Consider the following 15,839-nt stretch of genomic DNA (forward strand, 5'->3'; position numbering starts at 1 on the left):
ACCAGAGTTGGCCAAGTAATTCAGCCGGCTAAGTCTCAATATCAAGTTAACTGGTTAACTAAACTGGCCAACTCAACTCCTCCTGATCTGCCCGTTTTCTGCCCCTGAGTTATCCACCTAAAAGCCATAGCCAGGTAGTCAGCAGTACTTATTCAGCCAAGTTCCATTTTCAATATCAGCTTCACAGTAGTTTGATACCTTGAGACTAACACTAAATAACACATAAGCCTTACCTGATAGGAGCAATATGAGGCAAACTGCAAAAAAGTCTGGATACTCTGCCAGACCAATGGAATTCATCCTGAAGTGGGTACTGAAAAATTGGCCAATCTGTTTACCAAGAAGTTCATCAAAGGTTCCACTCCATGCTCTTGCCACACTGGAAGTACCTTGAAAAAATACCAAGTTACTTTAGAACAACTGTAGAGAATAATCAGGCACTAAAAGATCAAATGTGTCTAAATCAATACCTCTTATTGAAAATGTGCCATGACATGCATGCTTGGTAAAATATTCTGCTAAGCTAAACATGTAAACAGTTGCACATACAATAAAAGGCAGCAGCCACAGCATAGTTATTAAAAAGCACTTAAACATTTCACATAAGAACTTGCCATAATGGTTCAGACCCATAGTCGGTCAGTCCCATCAGTGAACAATCCAGGTCACAAGTACCTGGCAGGATCCCAAGGGGTAGATAGATTCCATATTTATCCAAGGGATAAGAAGTGAATTTCGGCAACTCCACCTTAATAATGGTTTATGGACTTTTCCTCCAGGAACCTGTCCAAACCATTTTTAAATGCAGCTACGTTAATAGCTTTCATCAAATCCTCTGGCAATGAATTCCAGAGTTTATGTACTGAGTAAAAGAAATATTTTCTCTTATTAGTTTTAAATGTATCACCTAGTAACTTCATTGTGTGTCCCCTAGCCTTTGTACTCTTTGAAAGAGTAAACAACTGATTAATATTTACTCGTTCCACTCCACTCATTATTTTATGGACCTCTGTCATGTCTCCCCTCAGCCATCTCTTCTCCAAGCTGAAGAGTCCTAACATCTTTAGCCTTCCTCATAGGGGAATTGTTCCATTCCTTTTATCAGTTTGGTTGCCCTTTTCTGTATCTTTTCTATTTCTGCTACATCTTTTTTGAGATATGCTTACCAGAAATGCACACAATATTCAAGATGAGGTCGCACCATGGAGCAATACAGAGGTATTATGATATTCTCTGATTTATTCTCCATTCCTTTCCTAATAATGCCTAGCATTCTATTTGCTTTCTTGGCTGGCAGAGGATTTCAATGTATTATCAACAATGATGCCTAGATCCTTTTTCTGAATGGTGACTCATAATGTGGAACCTTGCATTGTGTAGCTATAATTTTGGTTACTCTTTCCTAAATGCATCACTTTCCACTTGTCCACATTAAATTTCATTTGTCATTTGAATGTCCAGTCTCCCAGTTTCTCACAATCCTCTTGTGATTTAACAACTTTGAATAATTTTCTGTCATCAACAAATTTGATCATTTTAGTCATTTTCCCCATTTCCAAGTCGTTTATAAATATATTAAAAAGCAGGGGGCCCAAAACAGATCCCTAGTTCACTTCACTATTCACTTTTCTCCACTGGGAAAATTTACCATTTAGCCCTATTCTCTGTTTTCTATCTTTTAACCAGTTGGCAATTCACAATAGGACAATGACCCCTATGCCATGACTTTCTAATTTCCTCAGACGTCTCTCTTGAGGGACTTTGTCAATTGCTTTCTGGAAATCCAGATGCACTATATCAACTAGTTCACCTTTACACACGTTTATTTATGCCCTCAAAAAATGGCTAAATTGATGTCAGACTCCCTTGCAGTACCATAAATGATTTTAGCCATAGCTGAAGGACAGAGACAGAAGCTGAGGCTCTGTAGAGAGCAATAGGACACTATTATTTATACCGCTGTATGAGGGGGCACTTCTAACTTGGAGTGGGGTTTGGGGGAGGGAGGTATGGTTTTACTTGATGAGAAGTACCTAGCTTCAAACAAGATGTGTAGAGAGTGCATTGTACAAATCAACTCCTCTTGTACTTTTCATCAATTGAAATGACAGAAAATGTTCAGTGATGTCAACTTTGCTATTCATACCTCCTACTGTGTATGTAAAATCACACCCCCCCCCCCCAAACCCCACTCCGAGTTAAAAGTATCCCCTCTTACAGTGGTATAAATAATAGGATGACATACTGCTCTCTACAGTCTCTCTCTCTCTTATAAAAACTTTTATTTATTTATTTAGCATTTTTTATATACCGAGGTAGAGCAGAGTAGCCTTCACTCTGGTTTACAATTATAACAACCTGTTACATAAAACTATTGAAGACATGGAAGAAAAAACAACATTTAACAATCTGAGAACTGTCATGTCAAACATATGGACAAGGCAAGCTATCCCAAAGGATAGGCACATTGAATATAAACCAGATAAGGTGTACCAAAGGAAAGGTACATTGAATAGACTGAGATCAAGTATAATGATAAAATAGTCTTAGATATCTGTAGGAAACAGGATGATTAGACAGAGGTGGGGAATAAATGACAAAATATGGGAAGCTGTGGGATTAAGTTTTGAGACTGTTGTGCAGGCTGTCAGTATGAGATTGGCAGAGTAGCCAGGCTTTTAGTTCTTTCTTAAAAGATTTTTTCCTGGTAATGCACCCTGTGGTGTGTTGATCAGCACATGAAGCAATAAGGGGGTAATTTTCAAAGGAGTTACGCGCATAAATGTAACTACTATTGTAGCAATTTTCAAAAGCCATTTACTCATGTAAAGTGCACTTATGCGAATAAATCCTATGGACGATTCAATGGCATATATTGTAGCAATTTTCAAAAGCCCACTTACTCGAGTAAAGTGCATTTACATGCGTAAAACCCAGATTTACGCATGTAAATGCTTTTTAAAATCCACCCCTAAATGTATTGCACCTTGTGTAAATTACCTATGTGAGGTGGGAGCAAGGTACTTTGCCCTACCACCCCCCCTTTTTATCGAAGGTGCTATTTCCGCTATATTTATAGCATTTTGATAAATTTAGGCCTGAGTTTGCTGTGACCACAACACAGAGTACAATACAATACGATCATGGCCAGCTACTTTGAAACTGGCATTTTCCAGATTATGATTTATTTTTTAACCTTAGCATGACACTTCTACACTTTGGGACATTTTTGCAGTCAGTCTGAGGAATCCTTTGTAATTTAATTAATGCATGCTGTAGTTTTATAGAAAAATTGGCGGTACCCCGCCACACGTTGCAGTGGCAGAGTCAGGTTCTTTTCCCTCCCTCCCCTTGCTCATTTACCTCAGTCACTCATCCTCCTCCCCCTTGGTCACTCACCCCCCCTTCCCTCCTCTGTCCCCACTCCAACTCTCTCCCCTCACACTCACCTCTCCCTCACCTCTCCCTCCCCTCATTGTCACCTCCCCCCGCCTACTGCCTACCCTTCAGATCAGAAAACTTTAGTCTTTCTATTTCTGTGGGAACCCCCCCCATCCAAAAAAACAAACAAACCCAATCCCAACCCTTTAAATGAAATAATAACCCCTCACCCTCCTGCCCCCCCCCAAGACCTGGGAAATTAATTAAATACAACCCCTCATCCTCCTGCCCCCCCCCCAAGACCTGTCAAAATAATGAAATATAACCCCCCACCCTCCTGCCACCCCAAGACCTGCCAAAATAATTACATACAACCCCCCACCCTCGTGACCCCGTCTCAAGATCAGCCAAATGAATTTAGTACAACACCCCACCCCCTCAAGACCTGCCAAAAGTCGGTGGTGGTCCAGCGGGAGTCGAGGAGCGGTCCGGGAGCAATCTTCTGGACTTGGGCCGTCGGCTGCCAGCAATGAAAATGGCACCGAAGGCCCTTTGCCCTTACTATGTCACTGGGGTCGACCAATGGCAGCAGTAGCTCCTGTGACATAGTAAGGGCAAAGGGCCGTCGGCTGCCAGTGATCAAAATGGCGCCGACGGCCCTTTGCCCTTACTATGTCACAGGGGCTACCGCCGCCATTGTTGGACCCCAGTGACATAGTAAGGGCAAAGGGCCGTCGGCGCCATTTTAATTGCTGGCATCCGACGGCCCAAGTCCAGGAGATCGCTCCCGGACCGCTCCTGGACCCCCGTTGGACCACCAGGGACTTTAGGCAGGTCTTGGGGGGGGGTCGGGTGGGGGGTTGTAGTAAATTAATTTGGCATGTCTGGGGGGGGGGGCAGGAGGGTGGGGGTGTGTTTGTTATATTTTTAGATTGTTTTCATAATCGCTCCATAAGACGCACAGACATTTTCCCCCCACACACACACACACTTTTGTCGGAAAAAACTGCGTGTTATGGAGTGAAAAACACGGTAAATGTAAATGTGTGAAAATGGAATGTAACAATGCAATGGGAAACGTTGATATGGAATGGTGAAATCATGAGTGTACCGTGTGTTGTGGTAACGTGGAACAGATGGCGCTTACGTCCAACAGATGGCGCTGATTTCCGGACAAAAATGTTTAAACCTTTTTTACCTGTCACAGGTGTGACATGTATGTAATGTAAGTATAGAAGAACCTTCCCGTATGCGAAAAGAAGGTTGTGTCCAAATTTGAAAGCAATCGGTGCAGTAGTTTCTGAGATTAGCGATTTTGTACAAACTATTTTACATTTTTATTTATATAGATATATAAACACAAAACATACAAACAGATTGTTTCTCATGTGTCTGTGCAGATCTGTGTATATATCTGATATGTACTATACATTGATAGGTTTTGCAGCAAGTTTATTTTTTTTATGATTCTTATTATTTTAGCAAAGTTCAAGCTCATCACACAGCTGAACAGACTAGCAATACCTTACTGATAAGAGAGAACATCTCCGGTGCCTTATAATTTTCAATTAAGATCCAATTCACATTTTTATGCTTGATACATATTCTGGTGCATACATATAGGAATGATTTATGCAATGGAAAAAAACAGCATCTGATACTCATATTGGTCAAAATTATGCTTTTGAGCCCATAAATTGAATAGGTGGAAAATATGAATGGATTCAAAAGGCCTAAATTGGGCCACTAATATACTTTTACCTAAAGGCAAAGGTAAAAGGAAGCCTTTTATTCAGATACAGCTCAACATGCAAAAGCCAGGAAAACCAGATGCAGTAAACTACAATATAATCACAACTCATCTGAACTCTTCCAGTGTTGTAAAAGAACAAACAGGAAAATACTCAAAGCTGGGGACTTTACAGTGATAATTCAATTGGGAACTGTATGTGTATTATTATTATTTGTATAGTACATATCAGATGTTCACAGATCTGCATAGACACATAAGAGACAATCTCTGTTTGTATATATGTGTGTGTTTTTCTTTAAATCACAGAGTTAAAAAAGGATTCCCCAGAATGCCTGCAAAAATGTAAATGGCCCAAAGTATAGAAGGGCAGAAATAAGAGCAGTTTTATTGTGCCATGTACGCATATATTGTAGATGGAACGTTTGTGTTACAACTTCTTGGTTAACATGAAGAAGCTCACGTTGGAGAGGTCTTGAAAGTATAACCCATGTCGGAGAGGTCTTGGAACTGAAGTTATAATTGAGCATAGAGGAGTACTGGTTTGGTGAGTCTTTGGTTGGTAACAGTTTGGTGTTTATCTATGTTTTGAAGCAACATTTAGATTATTTGAAATATAGGGGTGTGTCCAAAGTTTTGTTTTCCAAAGTATAGAAGTGTCATGAAATGGCTAAAAAATAAATCATAATCTGGAAACTGTGATACCCCCCTCTACAAAACTTAGTCTCTTATGTATTTTAGTCTTAAAATATTTGAAATAAAAAAGCAATAAAGGAAAAAAAAAAGGAAGCTTTCATTTTAATATTAAGAGTTTGCTAGAGGTAAAGATCAAAGGAATATACCTGACAGCTGTGTTTTCAGAGAAGAATACTCATTTCTTTCCTGCTAATACAGGGGGAAACTTTCAAAGGCCATCTACCCATGTAAATGGTTATTTACGCAGGTAAAAGGATTGATTGAAAACTGCCCACTCGGTATGGGAGTAAAAGTACATATGGAGATCAACAATGCATGTACTTTGCCCACAAGAAAAGTAGGTGGGATCAGACATGGGAGGACACAATAAAGCGTGACTAGGCTTGGATTTTTACAAGGAGGTGCAAATCTCTTTGGGTGCTTTTTTTCTAGGCAATTTTCAAAGGGAAAATACCCCTATACTTTCTCTTTGAAAACTGGTGCAAAGTCTGTGAGAAATAGCACTTTACAACAATCCACATAATTCTAAAAATTGCCCTCATACGTTGCTCATCTAGACCATGCTTGACTCCATACTGAATGCATGAATGAGCAGAATAATGCTCATAATAATAATATTATGATGGGAGATAAATTAAGAATATTTCTATCACTAGAATCAATTTTTCTGATTTAATTTTTTCCCCAGCTCTCTATTTTAGATTCTCTCATTTTAAACATGCAACATTTTTTAAAGTCAGCTTCAAATATATCTCTTTTCAACACTTACCTATAACATATGACAAAATAAGGGTCCAACCAGTGATGAAAGCCCACAGCTCCCCAACAGTTACATAAGTATATAAATAAGCAGAGCCAGTTTTAGGCACACGGGCACCAAATTCGGCATAGCAAAGACCTGCCATTACAGAAGCCAACGCTGCAATGAGGAACGAGACTACGATACTGGGTCCAGAATCAGCTTTTGCTACTTCTCCTGCGAGTATATAAACACCAGCACCGAGGGTGCTCCCTACTCCCAAAGCGATAAGATCCACCGTGGACAGGCAGCGGCATAGCTTTGAATCTTCGAGACTGTCAAGAGATACAATTTTTCTTCGTGCCAGACACCGGACAAACGATAATACTGGTCCACAGGTTATCATTTTGGGTTGAGAAACCTGAAAATAAATGTCATTCATTAGAATATAATAAAGATAAAATTGTCAACACAAACAGGTTATCCACACTATGATCTGCATTCAAAATAATAAGGAAAGTCAGCATCTGTTCAGCAAACAATAATAAATATGTGACCTGGCTTTGTGCTCTACTTTCTAGCATAGTATAGAGTGGGCAATGCTTGGGGATTTTCCCTTTAACCTATCCCCACCTTTTTGTGGGAGGTTTAAGAGGACTATAAAAATCCCCCCTTGCATGTGATTTGGATCTTTGCCATCCCCAAGTGGACTGACTTGGAGGAGAGGTTTCTCGGTTTTGCAGTGCATAAGAACATAAGATATGCAATGCATTACTGGGTCAGACCAAGGGTCCATCAAGCCCAGTATCTTGTGCCCAACAGCTGACAACCAAGTCACAAGTACCTGGCAAGTACCCAAACAATAAGGTTCAGATTTTCAAAGCGTTGCGGGTGTAAAATCTGGGGGTTACGCACGTGGCCGGGCCGTGTGCTCGCCGAGCGCATTTTAGAAATGGCCCGGCCACGAGTGTAGCTCCCGGCATGCGCAGAAGTGCTGGGCTAATAAAAAAAGGAGGGCCGGGGGCAGGGTCTGGTTGGGGACGGGCGGGAGCCGACCGGGACAGCGGCCATTAGGCCATGTCCCGAGGTAGCATGCACTGGCCGCGGGCCGGTGCGCCAAAGTTACTTCTGCTCTGAAGGAGCAGTATGGCAAAAAACACAATTTGAGTAGCTAGGTAGGGGTTGGGGAGGAAAGGGGAAAAGGAAGGAAGGGTAGGTAGGGGGGTATAGTTCATTTCCCTCCCAGTCTGCTCCTTAATTGGAGATTGGAGATATGTCTTTTTGGCCATCTCTAGCATCACCCTGGTACCAAAGTGAAGAGCAGTGGTGTACGACAGGCTTGTATTGATCACAGACAATGTCTACACGTGGGCCAGGATGTCAAGCCTGAACGATTTTAAGGGATGTATTTGGAGATATTGCCCATTCTACCTCGAGAAATGAAATAGTAACTTAAAGGCTATTAATTCCTAAAAGGCAATTGTTTTACGGTACCCCATGATTAATTCATAACTGTTTCTTCTACATTTCCTCCTTGCAGACCCAGGGTTTGCCACTGTAAAATAATTAATCTACTTAAAAAATGTTTTTATTTTATAGGAAGACCCTCAAACTGAACTGTTTTTTTGGTTCAGTTATCACTTATCATGTTTGGGAAATGTTTTGTGTTTGCTATTGCAGTTCTAGCAAATGACCACTGGATGGCATTTTTTAAAGACGTGAGCACTGTAGTTAATAGGATGATGTGTTTGGGTTAAGGGGGTGGTCCCTTAAGAGTGTGGGGCTCTCTGATTCAATGACAAAGGTTTCTTAGGAGGTACAGAAGTGAGATTTTGGTGGGTTTTGCCCTTTTGGATCCTGCCCATCTCAGGGTGGGGTGTAGAGAAGGACCTCCAGGGTTGTAGCTATCTGGAGTAGCCAGCCTGTGGGCTGGTGGAGTCAGAGACCCTCCCAGAGGAGTGGGATCCTGCAGGGGGGTCTTCCCCAGGAGAGAGGCCCGTGACCGTGGAGTGGAAACATTTCTTCCTCCTACCGAGAAACTAACCAAAACTGGGTGAATTGGTAGCTGTTCTTTGTCTTAAGGAACAAGGCCAGGAGAGGAGGCCAGGCTAAATCCGAAATAAGGAGTGCCCCCAAGTGGTCCATGGCATGGGGAATTCCGGGAAAGCCCACCTTTTATGGGGTGGGAGATGTATGAAAGTCAAATGGGCGGTCACAGACCCAGGAATCGTGAGTAGTTTTGAAAATGGAAATTGAACTGGCTCCTTTGGATGTGAATTCTGATATATGTCTGAGGTAGTTCAACTGAATGAAACTCATCCTGGATAGTAGTGGTTGGGGAATGAGGTAATTGGGAGGGAACAGTAACCGGCATGTTTTGAAGAGGTACAGGTGGGGAAGGTCCAAAGGATTTCCCTGGATAGCCTCATGAGTGCTATGTGTGGACAGGATGCTTTTCTGACTGTTTCATTCTCATGAATTCTGATGCATTCAGTATGACAATATTTAACTTAGGCCAATCCCTGTACATAGTTTCTAGTGGAATTACCAAGAAATAAAGTTAAAGTTGGAGTTGAAAGTGGTATCTTCTACGCTTTCTTTTAGCCACTATTGATGGGCATTTAGGGGACAGAGTTTATGGAGAAGAGACGAGGAGTGCGCTCCATTACCAGTCAAAGAAGAGAGTGGTTAACTGCCACCTATGCTGTCTCTATACAGGTCCATGTCACCAACTGCATGAACCAACTTTGGAACTCACTAAATACATTTGGGGAAGATAACCCTTAACCAACAGGGAAATCTTTTTCCATCATTTTATGTACCCCAAGTAGGGTACATAAAACAGTTTTTTTCAACAGTTTTTTTTTCAATGTTACATAAAATTGAATTAAGCAATTAGAGGCTGATCCATCTATTTAGAGACAAATATAGAAACATAGCTATTTGTTAGAGTTGGGTGAATATCTTATATGTTCTTTTGAGTTTTAAAAAAGCTGCTTGAGAACCCAAATAGAGGTGAATAGGCTGATAATTAATATATAATATTGAATTTTAGGCAGGTCCTCTTTATAGGGTGGAATGCATTATCTACTTCATTTAAATATGCATAAATATTTATAAATGATCTGGAAAGAAATACGACGAGTGAGATAATCAAATTTGCAGATGATACAAAATTGTTCAGAGTAGTTAAATCACAAGCAGATTGTGATAAATTGCAGGAAGACCTTGTGAGACTGGAAAATTGGGCATCCAAATGGCATCCAAATGGCAGATGAAATTTAATGTGGATAAGTGCAAGGTGATGCATATAGGGAAAAAGTGCAAGGTGATGCATATAGGGAAAAATAACCCATGCTATAATTACACAATGTTGGGTTCCAAATTAGGTGCTACAACCCAAGAAAGAGATCTAGGTTGCATAGTGGATAACACACTGAAATCGTCGGTACAGTGTGCTGCGGCAGTCAAAAAAGCAAACAGAATGTTGGGAATTATTAGAAAGGGAATGGGGAATAAAATGGAAAATGTCATAATGCATCTGTATCGCTCCATGGTGAGACCGCACCTTGAATACTGTGTACAATTCTGGTCGCCGCATCTCAAAAAAGATTTAAATCAAGCTCAGCTCAACATATGGCCGAAGTTTCGCAGCGTCAGCTGCTTCATCAGGAGCTGTGATGCAAGTGCGAGATCTTTAACAAGAATATGAACAAACTTTCTCTGTCAAATAGATTCCTTCGAGCTGGACGAGCATCGTCTCACCACATCTTTCGACAAGATTTATTTTAGCATTGTATATAGCACTATAAACTGGGAGGCTGTACAACAAATGACATGAAGGTGCAAATTTCTGCATAAAAGAACTAGTGCTATGTGAGTACCTGAGGCAAGAAAAACAAAGTAATTTGCCCACGGTCAGATGAAATACCAGTGGGAGAAGAAGGATTGAACCTACAGTGCCATTGAATTGAAGATTAAATATAAACAAAAAATATAAAAAGATTGCAAAATTGAAAGAAAAAAAAGACTAAACAAAGATACAACTTTTGCCGCAAATGATTAGAGGTCCGGGCGGCTCTCGTTTTGAAATTACAGAGAACACGCTGTCAGGCTTGATGATGCGGCTAAAATAATAACAAAAACATTTTGGTATATTTTGGGAATCGGTAATTTAATACAAGATTTTTTTGATGTGACATTTCCTTTTTGAATTTATTTTGATTTTAAATTATGCCTATTGCTATTTTCAAAACAGTATACATATAGGGGTAGATTTAAAAAAAGAGCGCAATCGCATACTTGTGTTCGCGCCGCAGGCGCAAACAAAAGTACACTGGATTTTATAAGATACGCGCATAGCCACGCGTATCTTATAAAATCCTGGATCGGCGCGCGCAAGGCTGCCGATTTTGGGCAGCCTGCGCGCGCCAAGCCGCACAGCCTGCCTCCATTCCCTCCCCTCGCTTCCCCTACCTAACCCACCCCCCTCCGGCCCTATCTAAACCCCCCCCCCTTACCTTTGTCCCTCGATTTATGCCTGCTAGAAGCAGACGTAAATCTACGCGCGCCAGCTAATTGCTGGCGCGCCGTCATCCGACCCGGGGGCTGGTCCAGAGGCCTCGACCATGCCCCCGGGCCGGCGCCACGCCCCGTCCCGCCCCCGACACGCCCCCTTAAAAAACCCCGGGACTTACGCGCGCCCCGGGGCTCTGCGCGCGCCGGCGACCTATGCAAAATAGGCACGCCGGCGCGCAAAGGCCTTGCTCGCGTAAATCCGCCCGGATTTACGCGAGCAGGGCATTTAAAATCCTCCCGATATACTTTATAAAATATGTCCTTCTGAATACAAATTGGGGTTCTTTTTTTTTTTTCAAAATAGTTTTTATTGCAAGGAGAACGACTTATAAACACAGGAATCCGTAACACAGTACCAAAACAGTATCGGGCTTGTAAAGCAAGCCCACAAGCCCAATACAGAACAACGAAAGATCCTTCAGCAAGCATACTCCTTCGCCAGTTTTCCATTTTCTTGTCCCCCCCTCCATAACACCACCCCACAATTGCACCCTCATTCATACCCCAGTCACACGCCATTTGTAACCTCCCCTCCTCCCCCCAGAACCTTCATTTTAAGACCAGGTAAGTTTATAACCAGTGGTGATCAACCCAGCTTGCACATCTCTAGGAAGCAATGCATAATATGCTTGCCAACAAGCACAGTATATTTCATCTGGTTTCCTCGTACCACTGAGAAAGTCTATAAATTCCATCTGTAGCAATGAGACCATTCTACTAGTCCAGGTTGCAAGGGCAGGCGTTGCTGCCAGATCAATCCAATCGGCCAATATGGTCCAGCAGGCGAGCACAACAGCAAGGTGCTCAGATTTCCACTTAGAACCACTTCCAGGTACACCGCCCATATGCTGGCTGGCCAATAAAACATATCCGGCAACAGGTATGGGCACATTCGTGCATTTATTGATTGTCTGTAACACAGAGCCCCAGAAGGCTGTCAGCTTAGAGCAGATAAACAATCGATGATATAGCACCCCATCCGCTGCTCCACATTTATAGAACAAGGAAGTGGGAGCCAGTTTCATTTTGTACCGGCGCACATTGTCATAATAAAAGCAATGAAGAATTTTAAATTGGACTTCTATTGTCCCAAGTCAGGTAAAAACATGTAAAGCGCCTTAAAACAGGTTTTCAGTTGCGCTGGGGTAACCACTGTATTCAATATAGCCGACCAACGAGTTGCCAAGGAGTCCAGGCAAGTAGCTTTACGAAACTGTTGTCCTAGCTTTTTCCAGCCGGTGATTGTATTGGCCACACAAGCAGTATCAAATAATTTTGTAGCGTAGGTTGATTCAGCTTCTAACGCCGGGTTCTAATGCATACATGTTATATTTTTTTTTGTGCCTATAATATATGAGTATATACTTATAAAATGGGTAGAGTAAGTTAAGCGCTTTCTTTGCTTTGTAAATATTTGCATGTACTGAAACATATTGGGGTAGATTTTTACAAACTACACCCGCGCATACTTTTGTTTGTGCGACAGGCGCAAACACAAGTACGCCGGATTTTAATAGATACGCGTGGGGTCGGCGCGCGCAAGGCTGCGCAAAAATGGCAGCCTGCGCGCGCCGAGCCACGCAGCCTCCCTCGGAGGAACTTTCCTTCCACCACTCCGCACCTTCCCCTCCCTTCCCCTACCTAACCTACCCCCCAGCCCTATCTAAACCCCCCCTACCTTTGTTGGAAAGGTTAAGCCTGCCCAAGGCAGGCGTAACTTGCGCTCGCCGGGCTGGCTGCCGGCGCGCCATGTTCCGGTCCGGGGGCTGATCCGGAGGCCGTGGCCATGCCCCCAGAACGGCACCATGCCCCCGGAACGCCCCCGAACGTCGCGCCACCCTGACATGCCCCCCCTGACACGCCCCCCGACACTCCCCCCTAGCAAAGCCCTGGGACTTACGCGCATCCCGGGGCTTGCGCACGCCGCCGAGCCTATTCAACATAGGCTCGGCATGCGCAGGGAGAGGTTGGGGCAGGTTTTTGGGGGGGTACGCGCGTACCCCTTTGAAAATCTGCCCCATTGTGTTTACTTTCAGAGGAGAACTACATGCTATTTTATGCACAGTTTATAAAATACTAGCATTAATCTCTGCACATTCACTTACAGGTGCAAATGCAGTACTGCAAATTTGTTTGAAAGTTAGGTTCTCTGTTATTAATTTCTGTATTATCTTTGTATCCTTGAAATATTGCAAAGAATATGAATCAATGCCCTTACTTGAATTTCCTATTTTTTTTAATAAAATGATCAATCTAATATAGTCATTTTCACTAATCAAGTACTCACACCAGATTCATTATTTTGAATTATGTTAATTTATGTTTACTTACCATATTGCCTGTTATGGAAGTTAAAACATCTTGCCAGTCACTCTCAGCCAAGTTACAAACATCCTACATCAAATTTTGTTATTAATTCCAGTAATTCTTTGGCAGCAACATTTCCATTAATCAAACAGCAAGAGTCAAACAAAGAGTGGACCACAGGTCACCTAAGTTGGGGGTTGTGCTACAGGCTGCTAACCTATTCCCATAAAAATTAACTTAGCTTCAAAACAGAAATAAATCTCAAGGACCCATTGGATTTAAACTTGGAAAAGGAAAGGGTAAAGGAATTGGAATTGTGGATATATTGAAAATTGCAGTGTGGAACATCAGAAGGACTAAACTGAATTAAGCTCATAAAAGTGCATAAGAAAAGCAAATTAATTTAGAAGAAACTTAAATTTACAAAAGAGAGAGGATATTATACAAAGATATATAGTGGAGTGAATCAAAAATTTAAGAATATGCTGTGGAGCTGTTGTCATAATACACTGGAAATGGAAAAATAGTTCTAGGACTAGGGGTCCTTCCATGAGGCTAAAAGGTAGCACATTTAAAACAAATCAGATAAAGTATTTTTTTACTCAGCAATCATTTAAAATGTGGAATATGTTGACAGAAAATGTAGTGAAAGCAGCTGGGTTTAAAAATGGCTTAGACAAGTTCCTGGAGGAAAAGTCCATAAACCATTCATAGCTATGAATATTTGGGAAACCCACTGTTTATCTCCTCTTATGAGCATGAAGGATTGGATCTATATTTTTGGGATCTTGCTGGGCAGGGCCAGTGGAAGCACTAGGAGGACTAAGCGGCCGCCTAGGGCGCCACCGGTCTGGGGGCGGCGACAGCTCAGCCTGGAAGAGGAAGTGGTGGGTCCGTGTGGGCAGGAAGAGGAAGAAGCCACGCAGGAGAAAGAACAGTGCATCCCCCCCCCCCCACCCCCACCCCCGGGCTGTTGCAGGAAGAGGCATCATCGGCCCAGGTTCAAGCACAGGAAGAACAGAAACAGCGCCCCCTCCTCCCAGCAGGAAACAGAACAGCATCAGCCCCAGCGGCCTCGAGAAAAAATAAGATGAGTCCGTTTGCCATGGGTGCTGAAACAGGAGGCTGCTGCTGGACTTGTATTCTACTGGGAGGGGGAAAGAAGTGAACAAGTGAGAGTATGTGTCTGTCTGTCTGTGAGGGCATGTGTGTGTCTGTGACTGTGGGAGCATGTATCTATGAGACAGCATGTCTGTGTGTAACTGTGAGGGCATGTGTGTGTGTGTCTGTCTGTCTGTGAGGGCATGTATGTGTCTGACTGTGGGAGCATGTATCTATGAGACAGCATGTCTGTGTGTAACTGTGAGGGCATGTGTGTGTGTGTCTGTCTGTGAGGGCATGTGTGTGTCTGTGACTGTGAGAACATGTATCTATGAGACAGCATGTCTGTGTGTAACTGTGAGAGTATGTGTGTGTGTGTCTGTCTGTCTGTGAGGGCATGTATGTGTCTGACTGTGGGAGCATGTATCTATGAGACAGCATGTCTGTGTGTAACTGTGAGGGCATGTGTGTGTGTGTCTGTCTGTCTGTGAGGGCATGTGTGTGTCTGTGACTGTGGGAGCATGTATCTATGAGACAGTATGTCTGTGTGTAACTGTGAGGGCATGTGTGTGTGTGTCTGTCTGTCTGTGAGGGCATGTGTGTGTCTGTGACTGTGGGAGCATGTATCTATGAGACAGTATGTCTGTGTGTAACTGTGAGGGCATGTGTGTGTGTGTCTGTCTGTGAGGGCATGTGTGTGTCTGTGACTGTGAGAACATGTATCTATGAGACAGCATGTCTGTGTGTAACTGTGAGTGTGTGTGTGTGTGTCTGTCTGTCTGTGAGGGCATGTATGTGTCTGACTGTGGGAGCATGTATCTATGAGACAGCATGTCTGTGTGTAACTGTGAGAGTATGTGTGTGTGTGTGTGTCTGTCTGTCTGTGAGGGCATGTGTGTGTCTGTGACTGTGGGAGCATGTATCTATGAGACAGTATGTCTGTGTGTAACTGTGAGAGTATGTGTGTGTCTGTCTGTCTGTGAGGGCATATGTGTGTCTGTGACTGTGGGAGCATGTATCTATGAGACAGTATGTCTGTGTGTAACTGTGAGACTATGTGTGTGTCTGTCTGTGAGGGCATGTATGTGTCTGACTGTGGGAGCATGTATCTATGAGACAGTATGTCTGTGTGTAACTGTGAGAGTATGTGTGTGTCTGTCTGTCTGTGAGGGCATATGTGTGTCTGTGACTGTGGGAGCATGTATCTATGAGACAGTATGTCTGTGTAACTGAGAGTATGTGTGTGTCTGTCTGTGAGGGCATGTGTGTGTCTGTGGGAGCATGTAT

At 42.8% G+C, this 15,839-nt stretch overlaps 1 protein-coding gene across 5 annotated transcripts in view; it reads right to left on the reverse strand.

The window, feature by feature from the left end:
- The window catches only part of SLC7A2 (solute carrier family 7 member 2), a 300,155-nt gene that overhangs the window by 95,566 nt on the left and 188,750 nt on the right, over positions 1-15,839 (reverse strand). For all 5 annotated transcript variants that reach the window (XM_029587078.1, XM_029587087.1, XM_029587093.1 and 2 more), the window contains 2 exons: positions 6,597-6,987; positions 234-389 (listed from right to left, as the gene is read on the reverse strand). In XM_029587078.1, the coding sequence (XP_029442938.1) occupies positions 234-389; positions 6,597-6,972 (532 nt within the window). In that variant the 5' untranslated portion in view covers positions 6,973-6,987. The remainder of the gene's footprint in view (positions 1-233; positions 390-6,596; positions 6,988-15,839) is intronic.

Source organism: Rhinatrema bivittatum, chromosome 1 (assembly GCF_901001135.1).
Source record: "Rhinatrema bivittatum chromosome 1, aRhiBiv1.1, whole genome shotgun sequence".
In the NCBI taxonomy this organism is placed as follows: domain Eukaryota; kingdom Metazoa; phylum Chordata; class Amphibia; order Gymnophiona; family Rhinatrematidae; genus Rhinatrema; species Rhinatrema bivittatum.